The 26,561-nt window shown below is 41.2% G+C and overlaps 3 protein-coding genes across 3 annotated transcripts; all 3 read right to left on the bottom strand.

Moving 5' to 3' along the window:
* Positions 1-3,117: 3,117 nt before the first annotated feature.
* LOC127358985 (uncharacterized) lies at positions 3,118-7,994 on the bottom strand. The gene is made up of 7 exons (XM_051392605.1): positions 7,191-7,994; positions 6,416-6,757; positions 5,884-5,985; positions 5,377-5,703; positions 4,825-5,145; positions 4,080-4,409; positions 3,118-3,697 (listed from the first exon to the last, which is right to left on the bottom strand). The coding sequence occupies exons 1-7, from the start codon at positions 7,225-7,227 to the stop codon at positions 3,633-3,635; spliced, it is 1,524 nt and encodes a 507-aa protein (XP_051248565.1). The 5' UTR covers positions 7,228-7,994; the 3' UTR covers positions 3,118-3,632.
* A 135-nt stretch (positions 7,995-8,129) lies between these two features.
* Positions 8,130-15,799, bottom strand: eno3 (enolase 3, (beta, muscle)). Its single transcript, XM_051392609.1, has 13 exons — positions 15,638-15,799; positions 12,689-12,778; positions 12,494-12,589; positions 12,339-12,397; positions 11,967-12,036; positions 11,762-11,895; positions 11,118-11,340; positions 10,408-10,605; positions 9,692-9,768; positions 9,394-9,518; positions 9,142-9,250; positions 8,582-8,640; positions 8,130-8,378 (listed from the first exon to the last, which is right to left on the bottom strand). Exons 2-13 carry the CDS (start codon positions 12,771-12,773, stop codon positions 8,309-8,311), a joined length of 1,305 nt encoding a protein of 434 aa, XP_051248569.1. The 5' UTR covers positions 12,774-12,778; positions 15,638-15,799; the 3' UTR covers positions 8,130-8,308.
* A 3,998-nt stretch (positions 15,800-19,797) lies between these two features.
* LOC127359002 (profilin-1-like) lies at positions 19,798-26,208 on the bottom strand. The gene is made up of 4 exons (XM_051392631.1): positions 26,041-26,208; positions 25,715-25,856; positions 20,528-20,717; positions 19,798-20,168 (listed from the first exon to the last, which is right to left on the bottom strand). Exons 2-4 carry the CDS (start codon positions 25,853-25,855, stop codon positions 20,071-20,073), a joined length of 429 nt encoding a protein of 142 aa, XP_051248591.1. The 5' UTR covers position 25,856; positions 26,041-26,208; the 3' UTR covers positions 19,798-20,070.
* Between the last annotated feature and the right edge of the window lie 353 nt (positions 26,209-26,561).

Here is a 26,561-nt window from a genome sequence, read left to right as displayed (position 1 = left end):
TGTTGTTGGGGGGTTTTACAAGTCCATAAGTCCTCTAAATGGTTTCCAGGGTCAATAAAGAGGTTCTTTGATGGAGTTCTAGGTTCTGCAAAGGTACCGGAAGTCACTGAGGACCCTCAAATGGTCCTTGAGGAGGTTTCTGGAGTCAATGATGAGGTTCCTGCAGTTCCTCATGGGTTCCAGGGTTCCTTAGAAAGTATCAGATGTATGTGAGGAGGCTTAAATGGTCCTTGAACAGGATACAAGATACCTTAACAGGTTTCAAGAGTTCTTGAGGAGGTTAGAGGACTGGCTGAATAGGTTCCTAGTGTCCTGTAGTGTCCTTGATGGGTTTAAAGGCCTTGAAGAAGTTATCAGAAGTCAGCAAGGAGGCTCAGATGGTCCTTGAGGAGGTTCCAGAGAGGTTGAACAACTTCCTGGAGCCCTTGAAGGAAGACCCTCAGTTTGGCTCTTTTATACTCAGGTTTTGGAAATGAAGAGATACTTAATGTTGATTATCCTCCTGTTATTGTTATTGTTATTGACACGTCAGCTCCTATAATGTTTGAGTCCAACTCAAACTGACGAAACCGATTGCCTTAAACTGCTCAAATAATTTATGCTTGAAAACATATTTGGTTTGAAGAGAAGTAACTCAAGTACTTAAAGTTGAGGTAACTTCAATTAAGTTAATTGTACCAATAACATCCAATTAACTGAAGTTACACTTTAACTAACTTTACAAACTTAATGTGTGTCTTCTTTATATAAATGTTGAATTTACTAAAATTATACAAAATCATTTACAAATTATAACATTATCTCTCAAAACCACTGATGTACCATAAAAACAATTTGTAATGAATTAATTATCCAAGGGTTGCTAATTGATTTTCTGTGTTTGTTCAAACATCAAATCTTTACATTTTGGAGGATCATTGAGAATTATTTGGATAAATGGTAAGCTATACAGCATTATAATGTTAACACTTTTATAAGGATATATAACTGAACTTAAAATACTCAAAACAACTGAATTGCTTCAACAATTTGGATTAATTTATGTAACTTACTTACTTTTATTAAAATGTGGTTTTAGAGTGTCACTGCTCTGACCTCCACACCTGCTCATTATTTCACAGTGGATCAATACTCGCAGTAATTAATGCAACTGTTAACCATCTCAGACTCATGTTGAATCATTACAGATGAACCAAAGATATCTAAATACACTCTAATACTGTTAATACTTCTCCTCTCTCTGTCTCTCTCTGTCTGTCTCTGTCTGTCTCTGTATCTCTCTCTCTCTCTCTCTCTCTCTCTCTCTGTCTCTCAGACCCTCATGACCCCTGACCTCGGTCATCACGCCCCCTCGTAAACTGTCACCGCGGTGACTGGGTCGTCGTTAGCAACTATTTCCTGTGGAAGGGGGCGGAGCTACAGAGGTTCACATCGTCCAAAGGATAGGTGTTTGTGTGTGTGTGTGTGTGTGTGTGTGTGTGTGTGTGTGTGTGTGTGTGTTTAATGACCCCCCGTCGTCTTTGTGCCAGTCAGACAAACCCCGCCCCCCATTCAGCCTCTGACGTCATCAACCACGCATATAAAACACACACACACACACACACACACACACACACACACACACGAAGAATGGCTCATCAATCACCTTATTAGAGAGAAAGAGGTCACTGATCACAAAAACACACGTTATTATCCCTGTGTGTGTGTGCGCGCGTGTGTGACGCACACAACATTCCTGCCCCCCCACACAGTGCACACACACACACACACACACACACACACACACACACACACACACACACACACACACACACACACGTCCTCATGAACCAGGTTAGACCACAAAGTTCCAGGGTGCCTTGAGGAGTACCAGGCGTCCGCAAGAAGACACTAATGAAGAGACTCTGATGGTTCTCCATGAGGTTCCAGGAGGTTCCAGGAGGTTCCATGAGTCCTTGAGGGAGAACACCAAAAGTACTGAATGTAACAAATACATCGTTGTAAAGCCGGTTTTAATTAGTCTGAGTCAGTTTCAGTCAGTTTTGGACTCATTCAGCAGCGGTGGTTTGGTTTTGTTCTGACCGTGCTGCTGAGACTCATGGGTAATGTAGTTTGTAAAATCAGTCAACAGAAGTGTAACTGTGGAGTCCATCAAAGGATCATTCTTTGCTCTTATTTCGGTAGTTCATCTTATCTTGTTTACCTGAGCCCAGTGCATTCTGGGACATGTGGAGGGTCCTGAGTTCAGATGATCAGTCTGTGTCCGTCTGCCAATACTATCCAACTTCCTGTCTGCGGCCTTCAGCTCATTGGTTCCTACTGAACACACACACACAGAAACAGACAGAAAGTTTCACTTCAAACTGAAACATTTTCACACAGGTTGTATTTTGTGTCGCTGCTTCAGTCAAACCTGTCACACGGCTGCTGCTCGTCTCCAGGCAACAGACTGCCTTCACCCCGAACCGCCTCGACCAATCAGCATTGACGTCACTCCACTGTGTGTGTGTGTGTGTGTGTGTGTGTGTGTGTGTGTGTGTGTGGACATGAATAATGGACCGAGTGTGAGAAATCTTCTGTTTTATGTCGCTATTTCACAAAAGTTTGTTTCCTCTTTCACAAACGAGCTAAAGTTAGATCAGCGTCAGGATGAAGTCATTTATTTCCATCAGCACTGAGACGAGGAGCTGATGGAAACTCCCATCATTAAATATAAATTCAATTTAAATCTGGCAGTAAATGTTGCTTTCATAAATGTAAAAACAACTATAATAATATTTTGATTATTAATAATAATAATAACATTTATTAACAAGGAGGAGGAGCCAAGATGGCGCTGTTGTAGCACATCTGTTGTAACATCTGCTTTGGATTTTATTTATTTTACGTTTGTAACCATTAAAGTAATAAATAAATTAGTAATAGTATTTCTTATTTTCATAAAGTAACTATATATCGCTGTAAGTGACAGAAAAAGAACCCTGAATCCTTGAATATTGAGGAGCGTCTGTGGTGACACATGTTTAATGTATTGTAATAATTCATTAACGTATACCGTCCATATTGTGCAAGCTCAGCAACACAAAGAGATTGTAAGACTGCTTGAGGCAGAACTGCTACAGTTCAATGATTTTATTTCAACACAGGGACTTTGTTGCGAGGCAGATATTCAAAACTGGCCGGAAAACAGACGCAGGAAGTTTCACAAGAGACATAAGGAAATAACTAAACTAAAACAATAACATCTTCAGGATCCTGACAAGGACCAAAGTACACATGAAGGTAACATGTAATAAAGATCAATACAGATAGATTTTCGGGTGTCACTCTGGTTCGAAAACAGATTTTAACACTTTCTGACACTTAATACATGATGATGAAGATTAAAGCTGCAGTTTCAATAAAGTGTCTTTGAACTGATGTTTTTAATCTCTTCTTCCATCACTGCAGCTCCGGATAACAAGAGGAGAAATAAAAACTGAAGTGAGGGTGTAGACTGTGTGAGATAGTTAGCGGATGGAGTCAGAGCGTCCTCCTGTCTTCATCTGTCGTCCATCAGCTTCTTCACCTCCATTTTCTCACTGATCCAAAGTCAGATCAGATCAATAATCAAAGATTGATCAACAGACCAATCAAACAGATCGATCAGCCATCAGAGGAGTTGGATCAATGGAGCTGCTTCTGTTCCTGGTTCTCCCTGCAGAGGAGACAGAGGACAGTCAGACACAGACAGACACAGAGACAGCTGACCTCTGACCTGTATCTACAGCACTGACCTCTGACCTGTATCTACAGCACTAATCTCTGACCTGTATCTCCCTGCAGAGGAGACAGAGGACAGTCAGACACAGACAGACACAGAGACAGCTGACCTCTGACCTGTATCTACAGCACTGACCTCTGACCTGTATCTACAGCACTAATCTCTGACCTGTATCTACAGTACTGACCTCTGACCTGTATCTACAGTACTGACCAATGACCTGTATCTACAGCACTAATCTCTGACCTGTATCTACAGTACTGACCTCTGACCTGTATCTACAGCACTATTCTCTGATCTGTATCTTCACACTGACCTCTGACATTGAGTTGCACTGTTTTCTGTCTAGTGATGTCCTTGTTGTCAAGAATGCAGCAGTATCTTCCTGTGTCTCTCTCTTTGGGGGATTTCAGGGTCAGACTGAGGTCTCCAGTTTTCAGCAGGTCTTCCTTCATCTCTGTTTGATCTTTGTAATATAGGTTCTGTTTTTCTGGCCGGTCAGAACTGTTCTGAGACACATGGACCATCATCATGGGTTCGGGTTCATAGCGGCTCCACTCCACTCTAGCCTTCTCAGGCAGGTTAGCTGTGGTCTTAAAGGGCAGTTGGACAGACTCCGCCCCCTCCTCCACCTCCACCTGACAGACTGAGAGAACAACAAACCCCAACATCAGCTGTACAGACAGCAGCAGCAGTTTGTAATAACTTTATTGACTGATTACAAAGTTGTAGAGAACCCTGAAGGACAGAACCAGATGAGAGCAGCAGGTAACAGGGGACAGAAATATAGGAACTAAAAGCAGGTTTTCAAGCTGTTGGACATGTTGTGATTTTCTGTCCATGTGCTGCTTCACAGTAATGTCTCATCTCAGTGTTGAACTGCTGTCTGTTGCTCAAATGTAACAGTGAATGAATCTTAGTTCCACACAGCATTTCAAACACATGTTCAACATCAAAACACTGATCGAACAAATATTATTATTTATCATTATCTTTGATCATTTTGAATGAATTGATCATTAATTCTGGACTGAACTCTGACCTGTATCTACAGCACTGACCTCTGACCCAGAGCTTCACTTGTTTCTTCATCAGGATCTTTCTCTCCCTGTAGACGGTGCAGGTGTAGGTGTCATTGTCTGTGTCTGTGGGGTATTTCAGGGTCAGACCGAGGTCTCCAGGTTTCAGGTCTTTCTTCATCTCTGTTCGGGCTCTGTAACGACTGTACTGTTCGTCAGGCTGATCAGAGCCGTTCTGATACACATGGACCTTCCTGACATTTCTGTCCGTCCACTCCACTGTGACGTCCTCAGGCAGGTGAACTGTGGTTTTGCAGGGCAGCAGGACAGACTCCACCCTTGAATCCACCTCCACCTGGTAGACTGAGAGGACACACAGTCACACCTGATGTCTGTCTTTTGTTTTGGAAATGTTATCTGCTGCCTGTAGGAATGCTTTAGGCAGGTATGAAGGCAAGTTTAAAATATATATATATTAAACTTAAAGGTGCTTCATATAGAAAGTCAATTCAAAGTGTATATCATAAAGCATAAAAAAAGAAAATATATAAGGTAGTAAAAAAATAACCTTTGACCTGTATCTACAGCACTGACCTCTGACCTGGAGCTCCACTTGCTTCTTCATCAGGATCTTTCTCTCCCCGTTGTAGACAATGCAGGTGTAGGTGTTACTGTCTCTGTCTGTGGGGTATTTCAGGGTCAGACTGAGGTCTCCAGGTTCCAGCAGGTTTCTCTTCATCTCTGTTCGGTCTCTGTAATCCTGGATCTGTTCTTCAGGCTGATCAGGGCCATTCTGATACACATGGACCTTCCAGTTGTCACTGTCCGTCCACTCCACTGTGACGTCCTCAGGCAGGTGAACTGTGGTTTTGCAGGGCAGCAGGACAGACTCCACCCCTGAATCCACCTCCACCTGGTAGACTGAGAGGACAACAAACCATAACATTAACTGCACAAACAGCAGCAGGAACTCTGGCGGTAACAATACCTCACTGTCCCATCCTTATTTTATAATCCCAGACCCCTGCCTCAACAGTTAAGGAGTTAGTATAGTAAAAGATGATAACCATTGGCATTATGGGTTGTGTAGCAGTGACATACCTGACATAAAATACTGCCGGAAATGCACTAAAAGCATCCCAGAAACAATAAGACCAAGAGCTAGGAGAACCAGGAGAGCTGTGGCCCAGGATGGAAATCGTTCTGTGGAAACAGAAACAGAAATAATATGATTTCTGACCTCTGACCTGTATCTACAGTACTGACCTCTAGATTGAATAGCATCAGATAAGTTATGGTGTAAAGTTGACATTAGAAGTTCAGTAACTATTAGTTAGTTTGTAACTAAAATGATTGCACCACATAGCTTGGGGCATTGCTAGTTTGGACATAAAGTCATAACTAAGGCATGTCAACGAGTTCCATTGTCATGGCTACTATGCACATTGGCTTTCTTACTGGCATGAGCCACTTGGCATTGTAGCACATCACAGTAAACTATAACGATATTGAAATATATCAATGAATTAGGTCTCTACTTGATTACTGTGTCGCAAAATGGCTGCAATCAATGGAAAAATTATGTGTGAACTCTGAACTGTATCTACAGTAGGTTTTAGGGTTTGTTGCTGACCTTTGACCTGCAGCTGTATGTCTCTCACTCTCTGTTGTCCTCCTAATGCTCTGACGGTGCAGGTGTAGGTGCCGCTGTCAGAGAGGCAGAGTTTTGTCAGATTGAGGCTGAGGTCTCCAGTTTCCAGAGCGTCAGCCATCATGGATGTTCGGCCGCTGTAAAGCTGGTTTTGGTCTTTAAGTTCATCACCTTCCTGCTGACGCTGGTGGACGGTTGGAGGATTGAGATCGTAGCGGCTCCACACCACTGAGGGGTTGTCCAGTTCAAAAGTTTGAAACTCACAGGGCAGCAGGACAAACTCATCCCCCTCATACAGCTCCACAGCTGAGGCATGCTGGGAAACTGTGAGGTCAGAGAGATTCAATCAGCCCTATTTCAGGTCTTATTGCTTCTGGATCCTCAATCTGCTCCTGTTTGTGATCGGACTCACAAACAGGAGCAATAACAGAACAAACTGATAGACTGACTTTATTGATCCAACATGGTGTTTAAATGAGTGTGTTAGGATCATTAATACTATTGGTAATATAAGCTATAAGAATGTGAACAACCTCCAGGGATATAATCCTGAAGAACAGAACTGAGGACAGTCTGACTGTACAGTCTTCTACATTCATCATGATTTACACAAACATTGAAAATATGCTGCCTTTAATATGTTCTTCATGTTTTTATTGGAGTTTAAACAGACTAATGAAGTGAAGATGATAGAAATACAGATTAAAGACATGATGTTGGACTAATGATCAGATCAGAGGGAGGAAGGTTATCTTACCGTGCACGAGGATCACAAACACCACAAACATCTTCATCTTCCTGTAAAAACTACAACAACCACAAAGTCCTCATTAGTCTGCTTCTCACTAAACGAACACTTGAAAAACACATTCAGTTCACAGCCAGTTGTCACTTTCCTCCTCCTGATAATCTGCCGACACTGTGAGGAGAAAACTTTAGTTTCACTTTAAACTGTTTCCAGAGAAGCAGCCGTTGGAATGGAAAGAAACCGGCTGAGCAGCTTTCACACAAACATTATTGGTTGATTGGCAATAACTCCCAAAACGACATATATGAGCGGTGGAGAGTAGTGCAGTGACAGACACACTGGACCTGAAGGACGTTAAACATTTGGGTTTTAGTCCAGTTGACAATAATGTGAACAGAGAAATGTTTGATGTTATAAATGTACAGTCAGGGTCTCCAACATTTAGAAACTTATGTTGTTCAAACAAATTACAATAAGAGAGAATCAACATTACATTGTGAATTCATTTTTTATAAAACTTGAAAAACACATTCAGGACATCAGTTCACAGTCAGTCCTCCTGATAATCTACTGACAGAGAAAAATGTACTTTAGATTTATATTTTAACTTTGTTTGACTCCAGCCCCGTGATATACATTATAATCAATACAGTTATATCAAAAATCTGTGACGACTAGTTGTCTAGGAAATTCATTAGCCGGGGGAAGTTGCAGCATTGAGCTGCTGTTTTATTTTGTTTGCTGGTTTATCAAGGAAAGGGATTCTTTGGTTTGTTTGGTCTTGGTGGGTCTTAACTTACTGAATTACTACCTTTTGGTAGGAATAAATGATTTCTCATTCAGACTTTGGGGGACCAGGAGGAAGTGACCTTTTATGTTGTGTTAGCCGATACCAACCACTGAGAGCAGATCAGGACAACCCGGCAGAAACACCAACACACAGTAAAATAAAGTCAGACATGTTTTATTCTTTAGTCTTTATTGTGTTTTATATAGAAAACATCATTAATGGAATTATAGCTAAGACCCTCTGACCTCTCACCCCCAGCTACAGGGGGGAGGGCCTTCAGGGGTCGTCAGTTGTCAGTCAGTTGTCACGGTGACAGATACGAAGTCAGGACAGAGCTTTAGTTGATCTTTGGGTGGCGGTAGTCTTTTCCGGCGAACTTGGCCTTGCTTCCGAGCTCCTCCTCGATCCTGCAGGTCAGAGGTCAGAGAGGTCAGAGGTTAGAGAGGACAGAGGTCAGGTCAGCTGAGTTTTTATTCCCCTGTAAACTCTTAGAATCAACAACGCTGCATTCACTCGTCAATTATAATAAAGTACTTGGAAAAAAATACAACTCTGTGCTTTTATTTTGAAGACTAGCATTAAGTAAATGTAAATAACAGGAAGTTCTTACCTCATCAGCTGATTGTATTTGGCCAAACGCTCTGACCTGCAGGGAGCACCGGTCTTAATCTGAGAGAGAGACAGGTAGAGGGAGAGAGGGAGAGAGAGACAGGTAGAGAGAGAGAGAGAGACAGGCAGAGGGAGAGAGAGACAGGTAGAGGGAGAGAGAGACACAGGTAGAGGGAGAGAGAGACACAGGTAGAGGGAGAGAGAGAGAGAGACAGGTAGAGGGAGAGAGGGAGAGAGTTGGTCATTGTACAGTTGTTTTTATTGTTGTTGTTGTTGTTGTTGTTGTTTTGTTTTCATCCATGTAGTGATCTACCTGTCTGTCTACTTATCTGCCTTCATTGCTGTCTGACTTTCCGTCTAACTGCCTGTCTCTCTGTTTACCTAACCGCATAAATTCAGTTTCTCTCTGTCCACCTGTTGTCTCTTCACCTGTCTCTCTACTGGTCTGCTTGTCTGTCTACCTGACTCTCTGTCAACCTGACTGTCTACCTGTCTGTGTGACTGTCTACCTGACTGTCTGTGTGACTGTCTACCTGTCTGTCTGACTGACTGTCTGTTTACCTGTCCGGTGCAGAGTCCGACCACCAGGTCAGAGATGAAGGTGTCTTCAGTCTCTCCGGAGCGATGGCTGACCATCACACCCCAACCACTGCTCTGAGCCAGCTTACACCTGAGAGACAGACAGGTAGAGAGGGTGAGACAGGGACAAAGACATATAACCAGAGAGGGAGACAGCAGAAACACTGTAAGTTGAATTTGAACTCAAACACAGTCAATTAATTAATGGCTCAGACAGACAGACAGCTGTCTTACGCCTGGATGGACTCGGTCACAGAGCCGATCTGGTTGACTTTGAGCAGCAGACAGTTGCAGGCCTTCTTGTCCACCGCCTGCTGGATCCTCTTCGGATTGGTCACCGTCAGGTCGTCTCCTACGATCTGATTGGTTAAAACACACACACAAACACAGGTTTTTACCTTCTACCTGAGCAGAGTGACTAGAAGCACCTGTGGTCCTTCCTGATTGTGAGGGCCTTTAAATTACGCTCTATTTCTTGTGGTGTCCAAATAACAGATTATAGAAATATAATCTGTCTGCCCGTCTTTCTCACCTGGATGTCTGTAGAGGCGGTGAACTTGGCCCAGTTCTCCCAGTCATCCTGGTCAAATGGATCCTCAATGGACTGGACTGGAGAGAGAAAGAGAGACAGTGATAAAGTTGAGTTGTACTGCCCCCTACAGGCTGGAAGCAGCTACAGAATTTATGTATTCATGAAATTAATCCAGTGCAGAACTTCCACTGGAAATCTGCAGATTAAACACTGGAGACCAAACCCTTTAATTGTATGTATGCAATATGTGTGGAATTATTTTATAGTTTGCTGCTATAATTTGTCTTATTGATAACTTATTAGGTTATTAAGGTTTAAAGACTCCACGGAGATGTGCTGATATCTCAGCCAGCGTTAACAATAAATACTCTAAATACTACTAATATTTAAAAATGTTCAGTATTTCATTTACTGCTGATCTTTTATCCGTGTTACCTGCTCACTACTGACCTCCGCCCAGGGACTACAGATGAAAATGAGCTTTTAGCTATATCTGGTACATTACATGTATTATGCACTGTCCTTTCTTAAATACACATAAAATAATAAATTAAAATACTAAACAACTTTTTATAATGAGGACATCTACTGATTATAAGTTATCATGAGTTCTACATTGCATTAAAGTTTATGGAGGCCCATTTACTCCCATTGTATCTATAACCCAACTGATACAGGAAGGTCAATGAGTTTTACATTGATTATTAATGTGTTACCGGGGTAGCTCTTGATGAAGCTGCGGTACAGGTCTCCCAGCTTCTCTCCGCTGATGTGTCTGGCCGGGTCGTCGGGGGACTTGAAGTCCAGGTCGTACTTTCCACTGCGGAAGAACTCGGAGGCCGCCACGTCCATTCCGATGATGATCTTGTCGGGGTAACCGGCCTTCTCGATGGCCGACTTCAGCAGCTCCAGAGCTGCGTGAAGAGGAAACGAGTGTTATTGATCGCTGTGTGAGTGATAATGATCACAGTCTATACTGACAGAGCCTTCACTGTCTGATCAACAGCCTGCGTTGGAAAACTACCAAAGAACTGATGAGACGAAAACTGAATCTTTTAAAAAAGAAGTCTATGGAGTCTGTATGATTGTTAAAACTGATAAAAATACAGAATACAGACAGAGAATTAAATAAAAATATCAGGAAAACTCATCTCTGATCAATATTCACAGCTCATAATTCATCCAAACTTCCTGCAGTTACTGAGTTCACTGTTTGTGTTCAGTTTATTGATGTTTGTTGTTATTGATCAGTAGAATATGAAATATACAGAAAATATAGTCAGTTTACTCACTGATGCAACAAGTTGGGAACAAGTTGCATTATTATTAATAACAGATAAGATTTGTTTTAATGAATTATATGATATAACAAACCCCTAATGTAGCACAATACTCAATAGATCAGACAGACGGGTAGATGTCTCACCCTCATTGTTCTCCAGGATGTTGGGGGCGAAGCCTCCCTCGTCTCCCACGTTGGTGGCGTCTTTGCCGTACTTTGCCTTGATCACATTCTTGAGGTTGTGGTACACCTCAGCTCCGATCCTCATGGCCTCGTGGAAGTTGGCGGCTCCAACTGGAAGAATCATGAACTCCTGCATGGCCAGTTTGTTTCCAGCATGGCTGCCTCCGTTAATGACGTTAAAGGCCTGCAGAGGAGGAGGAGGAGGAGGAGGTCGTTTATACCGGTGTCTCCCACTTTTTAAAAATAACGAACCACGGCGACACAATTAATTTGTACATAAATTATTGTTCCTGAGCATTTTCACTGTTGTTTCTGCATCACGTCAGATTGTCTTGAACAGGTAAAGCAGCCATTTTGAAGAAATATACATTTGATAATCACAACTCCATAATCAGTAAAACAATATAATTATAAATGATAATAGGAGCATTTAGCACGAGGAAGAAATTCTGAAAATTTCATTCATTTCCAGTTTTTGGAAATCACTTAAACTCAATACTCATTTGGACATGTAACTATCCACATATGCTAACTAAAATTAGGACTCAGTGTTTTTAACTAGCACTTTGTGCCCCTCCCACCCACCAGAAGCCCCTCCCACTCACGGGAACAGGAAGTATGACATCTTTGTGTCCGGCGAGGTCGGCAATGTGGCGGTAGAGAGGAACTCCCTTCTCTGCTGCTCCGGCCTTACAGACGGCCAGCGACACGCCCAGGATGGCGTTAGCACCAAACTGAGCTGTAGAGAGAGACAGACAGGTTAAAAAGAGACAGACAGAGGGACAGACAGGAAGACAGACAGCTCCTTACATTTGTTCTCAGTGCCGTCCAGCTCCAGCATGAACTTGTCGATCTTCTCCTGCTCGACAACACTGAAGTTCTGGAGAGACAGGAAGTGTACAGTCAGTATAAAACGCTGTCGAACTAACAGCAGATATTATAAAACAACACGTTAACTTAAACCTCCACACACTCAACACCATGAAATAAAAACTCTACATAAACTGGTTTATATCACCATCCTCGCTTCCTTATAAAGCTTTTAAAGATCTGTTTTTATTTCAGTTTATGAATCATCAAATTCTCAACGATCCCCTGAAGTGTAAAAATGTGATGTTAGTCACATCGTCACAGTCACTTTGATTTTAATGTTGTTTTAACGACGTATTGATCGTTTGATACCTTTGCAATCAGCTTGGGGGCGATGTCCTTGTTCACGTGATCCACCGCCTTTATTGTACCTGAAGGGGAAAAGAAAACCGGGTGAGATCCAGACGGGCGTGAAGGAAAATGCTTCAGGGAGTTGAACCCTCAGTCTGTTACTGCCTTGCTCCTACCTTTGCCCAGGTAACGGCTCTTGTCTCCATCGCGAAGCTCCAGAGCTTCATGGACTCCAGTTGATGCACCGCTGGGAACAGCTGCCCTGAACAGACCTGAGAGACAGACAGACAGACAGACAGAGTCGGTTATTGAAGGTTGATATAAGAGGTAAGTTAGCAATTTCCCTCTAACTGAAGCTTTTCGGTTCTCACCCTTAGCTGTCCACAGGTCCACCTCCACTGTGGGGTTTCCTCTGGAGTCCAGAATCTCCCGAGCGTGAATCTTAGTGATAGACATCCTGACTGATGGAGGGGACAGAGAATGTAATAAATGAGATTCAGCCAGGAAGGAGACACTCGGACTGTTTACGCTAATACAAAGACAGAGTGCAGGATCTGCAGTTTACGGGGCAGAGGTCAAAGAAGTGGTCATGATTTTTAAGTCATTAAATGACTCAGAGAATACATATTTAATAATAATAATACAATAATTAATAATTTAATACACATTTGGCTGGACAGTCACAAAACTTTGAGTCAGTGTAGTTACTGCCGTTAGCCTGTGGGGGGCAGTATACTCCTGCACTGCTCACACTGAGTGGAGTAAAGGAGCCTGGGTGTCAGTTTAAACTGGATGTCCTTGTTTTATAGAAAGAGACAGAACTGATAAAGTTTATGTGAATTCATCAGACAGACAGACAGACAGACAGACAGACAGACAGACAGACAGTGACCTTGAAGACAACCAATGATGTGTCAGACCTGCTGCAGAGATCCTCTGTAACGCCATGATGCCTCCATGAAGGCAGGCACGTCCCCTATATCAGCCATTCCCCGCCCCCCCTCCCACAAAGCCAATCAGAGAGCTCCCCCTGTGACAGGCGGTCAGTGGGACCAATAGGAGAGCGGGAGAGACCATCGTCCCCACAGAGAGGTGGTGGATTAAAGATACTCCCTTATCTTCCTCTGAGGGTTATAAATACAGTAAGTCTGCAGCGTGAGACCCTTTAACCTTTTCCCTGACCTTTCTGCAGAGGTCATGACTTCCTCCTTGCTGTTATAGAATTACAGCACATACACTTATTAATGCTCCTGACATTTGACGAGGTATCTGTGACTGAGAACATGATATCAGCCTCTTGAGGCTCTCTGATAACTGAAGGTCTGTCCCTGTCTGCTGTGACTGAACTACATCATTAACTCTACCACTGAGCTCCTGAAATCCCAGAACAACAGTAACCCATAGCTCATATATATATATATATATATATATATCCCATAAATATAATCTTCAGCTTCAGATGAACACAGTTTTAGCATTCTCAGCTATGATAAGCAGTATTAGCAGTAGCAGCATATTACCAACAGTTTGAGCTATAATAGAAACATTATTAGAGATATTACTGACTTTGAGAACTTTAAAGGACCTGCGTATAGGACAAACTGAACACTCCTCGCGTCTCTATCTGACAACCTGATACTGAGAACGGGCTGTGAAGTGTGCAGGAGAAACTACACTGAAAGTCCCTATCTAGGTTCTGGGTTACCATAGAGACAGGGTGGCTCATGGGTATTTTCAGGTGACATTAACAGTGCTAACAATGCTAACAGTGCTAACAGTGCTTTATGTCTGAGTTATGTAACTGTCCATGCATGTGTGTCTCTGTGAGTGTGAGTGTGTCTCTGTGAGTGTGAGTGTGTGTGTGTGTGTGTGTGTGTGTGTGTGTGTGTGTGTGTGTGTGTGTGTGTGTGTGAGTGTGTGTGTGTGTGTGTGCAGTGATGTCCGGTCATACCAGCAGAACAACAGCTGAGTGGATACAGTACACTTGAGACCTCTTATGGCCTTTACTTAGACTTTACTGTACACACACACACACTCACACTCACACACACACACACACACTCTCTCACATCAGGACAAACTGAACATACAAACACTGAAACACTGATATTGAGCAGAAACTGTTCCTTTAACTACTTCAAACACTAGTACGGCTCACAACTACCACTGATAATCAAACTACTACTAACACTGCTAACACTGCTAACACTGGTCCTATTGTTCTTATTAAACAAGGATATGATATAGATGCTACTTTATGAATATTAATGTGTAATTCAGTGTAATGTGTCATAATGAACCAAATCAGTTCATCCCTTAAGATTGTCTGTGTGTCTGTCTGTCTGTGTGTGTGTGTCTGTGTCTGTGTGTCTGTCTGTCTGTCTGTCTGTCTGTCTGTGTGTCTGTGTGTGTGTGTCTGTCTGTGTGTCTGTGTGTCTGTCTGTTTGTCTGTGTGTGTGTGTGTCTGTGTCTGTCTGTCTGTCTGTGTGTCTGTGTGTGTGTGTCTGTGTGTCTGTCTGTCTGTCTGTGTGTCTGTATGTGTGTGTGTCTGTGTCTGTCTGTCTGTGTGTGTGTCTGTGTCTGTCTGTCTGTCTGTGTGTCTGTCTGTCTGTCTGTGTGTCTGTGTGTCTGTCTGTCTGTGTGTGTGTGTGTCTGTCTGTCTGTCTGTCTGTGTGTCTGTGTGTGTCTGTGTCTGTGTCTGTGTGTCTGTCTGTCTGTGTGTGTGTGTGTGTCTGTATGTGTGTGTGTGTGTCTGTCTGTCTGTGTGTCTGTGTGTGTCTGTGTCTGTGTGTGTGTCTGTGTGTCTGTCTGTCTGTGTGTGTGTCTGTCTGTCTGTCTGTCTGTGTGTCTGTCTGTGTGTCTGTCTGTCTGTCTGTCTGTGTCTGTGTCTGTGTGTCTGTCTGTCTGTGTGTGTCTGTCTGTGTGTGTGTGTCTGTGTGTCTGTCTGTGTGTCTGTCTGTGTGTCTGTCTGTCTGTGTGGACTTTGCTCTTCATGCTGTTTGTTTGACCTTCAGGCAGCAGAAAGTCGAAGCTCTGGAGGTTTTTTAGTCTTTCAGTTCAGATAAAGACTCGCAGTAAGATTTGGGGGAACAAACATGAGTGTATGAAAATATCTGATTTCACTGTCAGCGTGCCAAACTTCCTCTGAAAGCACCTGCAAAAAACATTCTTTCAAAATACAACAAAGAAAACAGGTCAGCAGACTAAAAGCAGTTTGAGACCAGAGACACAAACAGGAAGTAGTTTTCCTGTAAAATAAACAGAGGTTCGTCCACGTTGGGCCCAACCAGAACTTAGAACTCCCTCCGGATTCAGCCTACCTGAGTCCTGTTCTTGGAGAAGAAAGGGGGGTGTCCTCTTTGGCCGTCTGTCTGTCTGCCTGACTGTCCGACTGACGTGGAAAGTGTCCGTCTGTCACACTGCAGGGTTTTTATAGACACTCCCTGGCAGGGGGAGGAGGCCGGGTAGAGAGGCAGGGAGCGTCTGAAAAGGGACAGGACTGCAGGAAAACACAAAAACCTGATCCAGGCACTAATATTATCACTATTATAGGACTAATCATACTGTAAAATATAGCAACAGCATAATTCATATATAATCTAAGTTCAGGACACACAACCATAGATTTTATACTTTAAGTAGTGAGGAAACCTCCATTGTGCAATATGAATATGTATTTACCATATTAGTAGAATCAGGATTAATGGTCGTAGCTGTGTTAACAATAGTTTTATCTGTACGGATTCTGTACGGACTCAGTATGGTCTCTGTACGGGCTCAGTACAGGTTGTGTACGGACTCTGTACGGACTCTGTACGGACTCTGTATGGACTCGTATTCTGTCCTCCCTGTTATCATCAGAGATATTATGTGCGTGCTGGCTGTTCTTCAGCTGCACCGTTGAACCGTGCAGTGATTCCATATCTGATGCTGCTCTCTGGGATCAGCGGGTAAAACATCAGCATGATCTGGCTGCTCACTCCGTACACTCTCTGCTGCAGTCGGTTGCACAGCAGATCACTGTGTGTCTATGTGGACGTCTCTGGGTGATTTTCTGGGTTTTGGTGACTCCTGATCACTCACTTACCTCAGGTCAGGAGTAGTTGCTGCAGTATTAATTCTTTGTCTTGGTAATAGAAGCAGATTAGAAGTACTAGCAGCTGCATTGTAGGAGTATTAGCAGAAGTAGGAACAATGTAGATTGAAATGTGAGATTCTTTATCGGTGATGTACATTTTATCAGGCATCATCACTCCTCGACCTTCAGGAACTAAATATTAGAGCAGCCAAAATCAGACTTTTAAAGCACTAATAGATAAATAAAACCCCACAAACATTGTATGAAAGGTAAATGAAGCTCAGCTTAGTTAATGACAGTCAGTGAGTGTGTGTGTGTCCAACTCTTCCTCACAGGTTAGTTAATGATGTTACTGAGTCAATGTGAGCAGATTGTGTCTGTAGACTGAAGAGAATCAGAGTCTCACTGATGGTGGAAATAAAGGTTTTACTTCCTTAAAACAGCCATTTTTTGAATGGAGTTTGGTGTGACAGTGTGGAGCAGAGGGGATTTGAACCTTAATAATTCCCATAAACTGAGCTGACCTACCTGTATTATTAGTGTTATTGTAGTATTATATTTATATATTCTGTGTATTATTAGTGTTATTATAGTATGTGTATATATTCTGTATATTATTAGTGTTATTATAGTATTATATGTATATATTCTGTGTATTATTAGTGTTATTATAGCAGTATATGTATATATTCTGTATATTATTAGTGTTATTATAGTATATGTATATATTCTGTGTATTATTAGTGTTATTATAATATTATATGTATATATTCTGTATATTATTAGTGTTATTATAGTATTATATGTATATATTCTGTGTATAATTAGTGTTATTATAGTATTATATGTATATATTCTGTGTATTATTAGTGTTATTATAGAATTATATGTGTATATTCTGTATATTATTAGTGTTATTATAGTATATGTATATATTCTGTGTATAATTAGTGTTATTATAGTATTATATGTATATATTCTGTGTATAATTAGTGTTATTATAGTATTATATGTGTATATTCTGTGTTTCTCTCTGTGTTGTGAACTAGTTGGACGGTCCCTAACTCAGATAGAGAAGGTCAAAGTTCATTTAAAGGGGAAATGTGAGACCGGCTCAGCATTCACTGCAAAGGGCACTAACCTCAGCACACACACACACACACACACACACACACACACACACACACACACACACACACACACACATACACTTTACCCTTTAAACTCACCTTTAACTGTATACACACTGTATACACACACACACTCTCTGTAGCCTTTACTGCAGCTAAATATAACTGCACATGACTGTGTGTGTGTGTGTGTGTGTGTGTGTGTGTGTGTGTGCGTGCGTATATTTTATACTCAACCATATCTTTATTCTTATAGTGTACTTTGTTGTATTTATACTTACTGTAAGGTGGTAACTGTACTGCACTGCAGCTGCCAGCAGTAGGAGTACTACTGTAGTATCACTAATTACTGTGGTACTGACATGGCTACTTATAATAGTAATATTAGTAACGGTAGCAGTGTAGCACTAATAATTATATTAGGAATATTAATGGTAATAGTGACAATTGCAATAGCATTAATAATAATAACAATAATAATAATAATAACAATAATAATAGTAATAATAATAATTTCTCTTCAAGTGTTTATTGTGTCCTAATAAAAGCTGACACACACACACACACACACACACACACTCACTCTTTACTCTTTTGAGGACCTTCATTGGTGAGGACACGCTATATGTGCCCTTTTTTTTGCCCTTCAAAAAGTCTGTGCACGCCACTGGACAGAGTCCTCACAGAGACAGAGACAGACACCCTCACAGAGACAGAGTCCTCACAGAGACAGACACCCTCACAGAGACAGAGTCCTCACAGAGACAGAGACAGACACCCTCACAGAGACAGACACCCTCACAGAGACAGAGTCCTCGCAGAGACAGAGTCCTCACAGAGACGGAGTCCTCACAGAGACGGAGTCCTCACAGAGACAGAGTCCTCACAGAGACAGACACCCTCACAGAGACAGAAACCCTCACAGAGACAGAGTCCTCACAGAGACAGAGACAGACACCCTCACAGAGACAGACACCCTCACAGAGACAGAGTCCTCACAGAGACAGAGACAGACACCCTCACAGAGACAGAAACCTCATAGAGACAGAGTCCTCACAGAGACAGAGTCCTCACAGAGACAGACACCCTCACAGAGACAGAGTCCTCACAGAGACAGAGACAGACACCCTCACAGAGACAGAAACCTCATAGAGACAGAGTCCTCACAGAGACAGAAACCCTCACAGAGACAGAGTCCTCACAGAGACGGAGTCCTCACAGAGACAGAGTCCTCACAGAGACAGACACCCTCACAGAGACAGAGTCCTCACAGAGACAGAGACAGACACCCTCACAGAGACAGAAACCCTCACAGAGACAGAAACCTCATAGAGACAGAAACCCTCACAGAGACAGAGTCCTCACAGAGACAGAGACAGACACCCTCACAGAGACAGACACCCTCACAGAGACAGAGTCCTCACAGAGACAGAGACAGACACCCTCACAGAGACAGAAACCTCATAGAGACAGAGTCCTCACAGAGACAGAAACCCTCACAGAGACAGAGTCCTCATAGAGACAGAGTCCTCACAGAGACAGAGTCCTCACAGAGACGGAGTCCTGACAGAGACAGAGTCCTCACAGAGACAGAAACCCTCACAGAGACAGAGTCCTTACAGAGACAGAGTCCTCACAGAGACAGAAACCCTCACAGAGACAGAGTCCTCACAGAGACAGAGACAGACACCCTCACAGAGACAGACACCGTCACAGAGACGGAGTCCTCACAGAGACAGAGTCCTCACAGAGACAGACACCGTCACAGAGACGGAGTCCTCACAGAGACAGAGTCCTCACAGAGACAGAAACCCTCACAGAGACAGAGTCCTAACAGAGACAGAGTCCTTACAGAGACAGAAAGCCTCACAGAGACAGAAACCTCATAGAGACAGAGTCCTCACAGAGACAGAGTCCTCACAGAGACAGAGTCCTCACAGAAACAGACACCCTCACAGAGACAGAGTCCTCACAGAGACGGAGTTCTCACAGAGACAGAGTCCTCACAGAGACAGAGTCCTCACAGAGACAGAAACCCTCACAGAGACAGAGTCCTCACAGAGACAGAGTCCTCACAGAGACAGAAACCTCATAGAGACAGAGTCCTCACAGAGACAGACACCGTCACAGAGACAGAGTCCTCACAGAGACAGAGTCCTCACAGAGACAGACACCGTCACAGAGACAGAGTCCTCACAGAGACAGAGTCCTCACACAGACAGAGTCCTCACAGAGACAGAGTCCTCACACAGACAGAAACCCTCTGACAGCGTTTGAGAATAAACATATTTCTGTTTTATTTCCTCGGACTGTGATTGGACGCAGTCTCTTGTACTGTAACAACTGTAACTCTGGTTCTGTGAGCCAACCACTGAGCTCCTCGCTCACTAACACTTTAAACACTTTATTCATCCCTGATGGCACACATTATAAAAAACTACACAAGCTCGGGACAGCGGCCATTTTCTTGAGTCGATACGCAGAGGGAGGCTGGGGTGGCGGCCATCTTGTTTGGAGGGTATGGGAGGGGGGCGTCTGTCTTGTCTCACATATTGGATTTTCGCAGGTAATCAACGATCCCGAACACCTTGGAGGCCAGCTGCCCCCCCACGGCGTCTTTTTTCCCCTGAACCATGACTAAAACTGTGGAGACAGACAGAGAGAGAGAGACAGGTGGGTGAGACAGACAGGACGGACATTTATGTAAAAACAACAACAAAAAACACACAAACTGTCTGTCTGACTGTCTGTCTACCTGTCTCCCTCCCTACCCCTCTACTTATCTACCTGTCTCCCTCTTTACCTGTCTCCCTCCCTACCCCTTCCTTCTCTACCCGTCTCCCTCTCAACATGTCCCCCTCCCTACCCCTTTCCTTCTCTACCTGTCTCCCTCTTTACCTGTCTCCTACTCTACCCGTCTGTCTCATGACACATATCAAGTATGTCTGCACTTTAATCTGTCTCCATCTCTACCCGTCTGTCCCTCTACCCGTCTGTCTCACCAGATTTGCTCTTGCCGACACATATTGAGTAGGCTTGGCCGTCGTCCTGCTTGGATGTCTTCAGGTCCAAGGTGAAGACCTGATCCTCGTCCATCTGGTCTCTGAGCATCATGCACTTCATTCCTGCGATGGTGGGACCGTCAGTGCGGAAGGATGACCTGTTTCCAGCCAGCCTTTTAATTTCTTCCTCCTGAGAGAGAGACAGACAGGGAGAGAGACAGACAGGTTATTATCAGATCTGGTCTGAGGCATTAACCAGGAAAGGGCCCACCAGGGGCCAATCAGGGGGACCACTCAGAGGACTGCAATGGAACCGGGTTCAGCATCACGGTAACTGAGCTAACTCAGCTAATGAGCTAATGAGCTACTGGCAGCTAACCTCCCATTTGCATATAATATAATTACAATGACGACCTGGACCAGAGGCAATTATTTTCCAAGGACTCATCCAATAAGAAGAAACAATAACTTCAAATATGAACCAGAAAAGGCCAAATTTTCTGACAACAACTGGACTTTCACTTTGAGGCAGTTGAGTTTGTAACTGGCTGATTTTAACCAGCGAGTGCGTGATGGCCGCCTTGTGTATCCTGCATCTGTTTGTATCGCTGGTTGAGAAATTAAACATATCTCCAGCTTCAATAATAAAAGCAGATTCAATGTGAAATCTGTGTCAGTGTGTCACAGAGATTATTTTCTCTAATCCAACCTCCAGTGGAGCAATCTCATTGGCTGTTTGTGGAAGGAAGCAGGATGATGCTAACTTCAGGGTTGGACTACAAAAACACATCATCACTGCAGCTCTGTATAGTGACAGCAGATGTCAGGTGAAGCAGCTGGAGTGCAGACAGACAGTAAGAAAGACAGACAGACAGACAGGATATAGGTGAAAGAGAGCCGACTGAGCTCAGTGTGTTATAAGATAATAAAAACTGACGGTACTGAGAGTACTTTACTTTATACTGTTCTTCAATTGTGTGTCAATAATACATACAGATACACATATCCTTCACATATATCACATTATATATATTATATAAGTACATTTACAGGGCAGTTTGAGGTACATCTACTGCATATACTACTGTAACTTTACTATATATACTACTGTAACTTTACTATATACTACTGTAACTTTACTATATATACTGTAACTTTACTATATACTACTGTAACTTTACTATATATACTACTGTAACTTTACTATATATACTGTAACTTTACTATATATACTACTGTAACTTTACTATATAACTACTGTAACTTTACTATATATACTACTGTAACTTTACTATATAACTACTGTAACTTTACTGTATAACTACTGTAACTTTACTATATATACTACTGTAACTTTACTATATATACTACTGTAACTTTACTATATACTACTGTAACTTTACTATATAACTACTGTAACTTTACTATATAACTACTGTAACTTTACTATATAACTACTGTAACTTTACTATATATAACTACTGTAACTTTACTATATAACTACTGTTTTTTTAACTTTACTGTATAACTACTGTAACTTTACTATATATACTACTGTAACTTTACTATATATACTACTGTAACTTTACTATATAACTACTGTAACTTTACTATATAACTACTGTAACTTTACTATATATACTACTGTAACTTTACTATATAACTACTGTAACTTTACTATATAACTACTGTAACTTTACTATATAACTACTGTAACTTTACTATATATACTACTGTAACTTTACTATATATACTACTGTAACTTTTTATCTTACTATATAACTACTGTAACTTTACTATATATACTACTGTAACTTTACTATATATACTACTGTAACTTTACTATATATACTACTGTAACTTTACTATATAACTACTGTAACTTTACTATATATATACTGTAACTTTATTATATAACTACTGTAACTTTACTATATAACTACTGTAACTTTACTATATATACTACTGTAACTTTACTATATATACTACTGTAACTTTACTATATAACTACTGTAACTTTACTATATATACTGTAACTTTACTATATACTACTGTAACTTTACTATATATACTACTGTAACTTTACTATATAACTGCTGTAACTTTACTATATACTACTGTAACTTTACTATATATACTGTAACTTTACTATATAACTACTGTAACTTTACTATATATACTACTGTAACTTTACTATATACTACTGTAACTTTACTATATAACTACTGTAACTTTACTATATATACTACTGTAACTTTACTATATACTACTGTAACTTTACTATATACTACTGTAACTTTACTATATAACTACTGTAACTTTACTATATACTACTGTAACTTTACTATATATACTACTGTAACTTTACTATATAACTACTGTAACTTTACTATATAACTACTGTAACTTTACTATATATACTGTAACTTTACTATATATACTACTGTAACTTTACTATATAACTACTGTAACTTTACTGTATAACTACTGTAACTTTACTATATATACTACTGTAACTTTACTATATATACTACTGTAACTTTACTATATAACTACTGTAACTTTACTATATATACTACTGTAACTTTACTATATAACTACTGTAACTTTACTATATATACTACTGTAACTTTACTATATAACTACTGTAACTTTACTATATAACTGCTGTAACTTTACTATATAACTACTGTAACTTTACTATATAACTACTGTAACTTTACTATATAACTACTGTAACTTTACTATATAACTGCTGTAACTTTACTATATACTACTGTAACTTTACTATATATACTACTGTAACTTTACTATATAACTACTGTAACTTTACTATATATACTGTAACTTTACTATATAACTACTGTAACTTTACTATATAACTACTGTAACTTTACTATATATACTACTGTAACTTTACTATATATACTACTGTAACTTTACTATATATACTACTGTAACTTTACTATATAACTACTGTAACTTTACTATATATACTACTGTAACTTTACTATATATACTACTGTAACTTTACTATATATACTACTGTAACTTTACTATATATACTACTGTAACTTTACTATATAACTACTGTAACTTTACTATATATACTGCTGTAACTTTACTATATAACTACTGTAACTTTACTATATAACTGCTGTAACTTTACTATATAACTGCTGTAACTTTACTATATATACTACTGTAACTTTACTATATAACTACTGTAACTTTACTATATAACTACTGTAACTTTACTATATAACTACTGTAACTTTACTATATAACTACTGTAACTTTACTATATAACTACTGTAACTTTACTATATATACTACTGTAACTTTACTATATATACTACTGTAACTTTACTATATATACTACTGTAACTTTACTATATAACTACTGTAACTTTACTATATATACTACTGTAACTTTACTATATATACTACTGTAACTTTACTATATATACTACTGTAACTTTACTATATAACTACTGTAACTTTACTATATATACTACTGTAACTTTACTATATAACTACTGTAACTTTACTATATAACTACTACTATCGATTGATTGATTGATTGATTGATTGATTGATTGATTGATTGAGGTTTGAACTGAGCTACAGAAGAAACAGGAGGAAAATGCAAAGAAGAGAAGAAGAAGAAGAAGAAGAAGAAGAAGAAGAAGAAGAAGAAGAAGAAGAAGAATGTGTGGAGGACAAGTTGAGACACGACACACACACAAACACACTGCTGCCTGGGGAGGCAAAAACCACTTCCTGAAACCAACCAGCCAATCAGAGTAAAGGCCTTTAGGTAGACTACTGCCATGCATTGTGTGTGTGTGTGTGTGTGTGTGTGTGTGTGTGTGTGTGTGTGTGTGTGTGTGTGTGTGTGTGTGTGTGTTTGGTCAAAAACAGTTGAAAATAAACATATAACCCTAAGGCACACATGCACCTTGAATGCATACATTGCATAACTGCAGCAAATCCTCATCACCGTGTGTGTGTGTGTGTGTGTGTGTGTGTGTGTGTGTGTGTGTGTGTGTGTGTGTGAGAAACAAGAAGTGATCGTCTCTGCTTCCTGTATTCGCCGGTCTTTTTCGACATCGTGTCCTTATAAGGTAGTTAAACCAACGCTCAGCCTGCGGCCCCAAAAACACCCACAGAGACACCCGGAAGCGACGCACGCAGAGCATAATTTATTCTGCACTTCGAACGGGACCATTATGTTCCCGCTGCTCAGTCTGACCCCCAGAAACGGGTGAAAATCATTAAAAAAATCTAGTTTCTGCTTCTCGTCAATTAAAGAACTATCACACTGCAAGAAAGGTGCACCACAGCTCGTCAGCTTCTACTTGTTTTAACTCAAACCCAAGAAATCATGTAAAGTCGCACATGTTAATGAGAACATGAATCAGAAATACATATAAAATACCAAAATACACATTGTTGTTCCTTCGGTCAGTAATTTTAAATATTAAGAATAACATAGACCTTCCTCCACTATCTCACTCTCGTATGGTAAAGATTACTAAAGGCAAAGAAATCAGCCAATGAGGTGAGACCTTTCAACGTGTTTGATATTTCTGTCACCTGTTTTAACAAAAGTGACTTTTTGCAGAGAAGCTGCAGAATTTCTTTTCCTGCATGCAGCAGCAGCTCCGCCCGCCTGCGCTGACAGAGCGGGAACCAGCCGAGCCAGAAACTGAACACGCCCAAACCCCAAGAAGAAGAGAAAACCTGAAGCAAAAAACGTCCATTTTGACATTCATAAAAAGCTAATAAAGATCTCCTTAAAATGAGTGACAATCAGCCAATCAGGCGACAGCTGTCAGGCTGATGTCACCTATTGCTGACACAAGGAAAGGCTCATTTCTTAATATTAGTTAGTGTTAAAGTTAGTGTAGTCTGCTGAAAACCCAAAACACATTTTAGGCTTGATGCAGCTTTAAATACTGTGTACGTTTACTCCTGATACTCCGGAGCACAGAGTACTATAGTGCCGAGTTATATTAGAACCAGAACTGCACATATGTGGTTTATTGAAGGAGGAAGTGTCTCTTTCTGGAGACTGACACACCGATTTTTACAGTGTAAAACCTTTGAGCTGACAAACATGTGATCCAAAACAGTGTGTGTGTGTGTGTGTGTGTGTGTGTGTGTGTGTGTGTGTGTGTTTACCGTGATTTTGGCTAGTCCAGGCGAACTGGCCCACACACTCTGCTGTCCAGCCGATATCCCGCAGATGGCTGCATCCTTGACCGGGGTGTTCCCATCGGCATCAGGAGTAGTTAGGTTGTCAATGTATCCTTGCCACGACATCCTGATCAACAACCAATAACACGCATACACTGATCAGTAACACATACACACACAATGACTGACAACCACTAAATGTGTCAGAAGAATCAAACACATGAGCAGAAAGAGCCCGATAAATCCCCAAATGAATCCCCAATAACTCAGAGAGGCCCTGTGTGTGTGAGAGAGAGACCACGTCAGCTTACCTGTGCAGGTATAGTCTCAGGTATGAGGAAGAGGGGGAAGAGAGAAGTCAAATGCAGAAAGAAGGAAGACGGGTTGTCTTTTATATGTCTGACCACTCCCAGCTCGAAGGCAGCTTCCTGCCTTTCTCACTGTCACCCTGTGTCTCTTCACCCCCCCCTCTCTCTCTCTCTCTCTCTCTCTCTCTCTCTCTCTCACCTGGGAAGTGAAAAATAAGGAAGTGAGTGCAGTAAACTGAAGTCATATAGATGTAGTTCAGCACCCATCAAAGTCTGAGGCTTCAAACACACAGAGCAGTAATGTCCTCACAGTGCAGTAATGTCCTCACAGTGCAGTAATGTCCTCACAGTGCAGTAATGTCCTCACAGTGCAGTAATGTCCTCACAGTGTACAGTAATGTCCTCACAGTGCAGTAATGTCCTCACAGTGTACAGTAATGTCCTCACAGTGCAATAATGTCCTCACAGTGCAGTAATGTCCTCAGTACAGTAATGTCCTCACAGTGCAGTAATGTCCTCACAGT

The sequence above is a fragment of the Dicentrarchus labrax genome, unplaced genomic scaffold, assembly GCF_905237075.1.
Source record: "Dicentrarchus labrax unplaced genomic scaffold, dlabrax2021, whole genome shotgun sequence".
Classification (NCBI taxonomy): Eukaryota; Metazoa; Chordata; class Actinopteri; family Moronidae; genus Dicentrarchus; species Dicentrarchus labrax.
The sequence above is the reverse complement of the archived record's forward strand: the minus strand, read 5'-3'. Positions and strand labels throughout refer to the sequence as shown.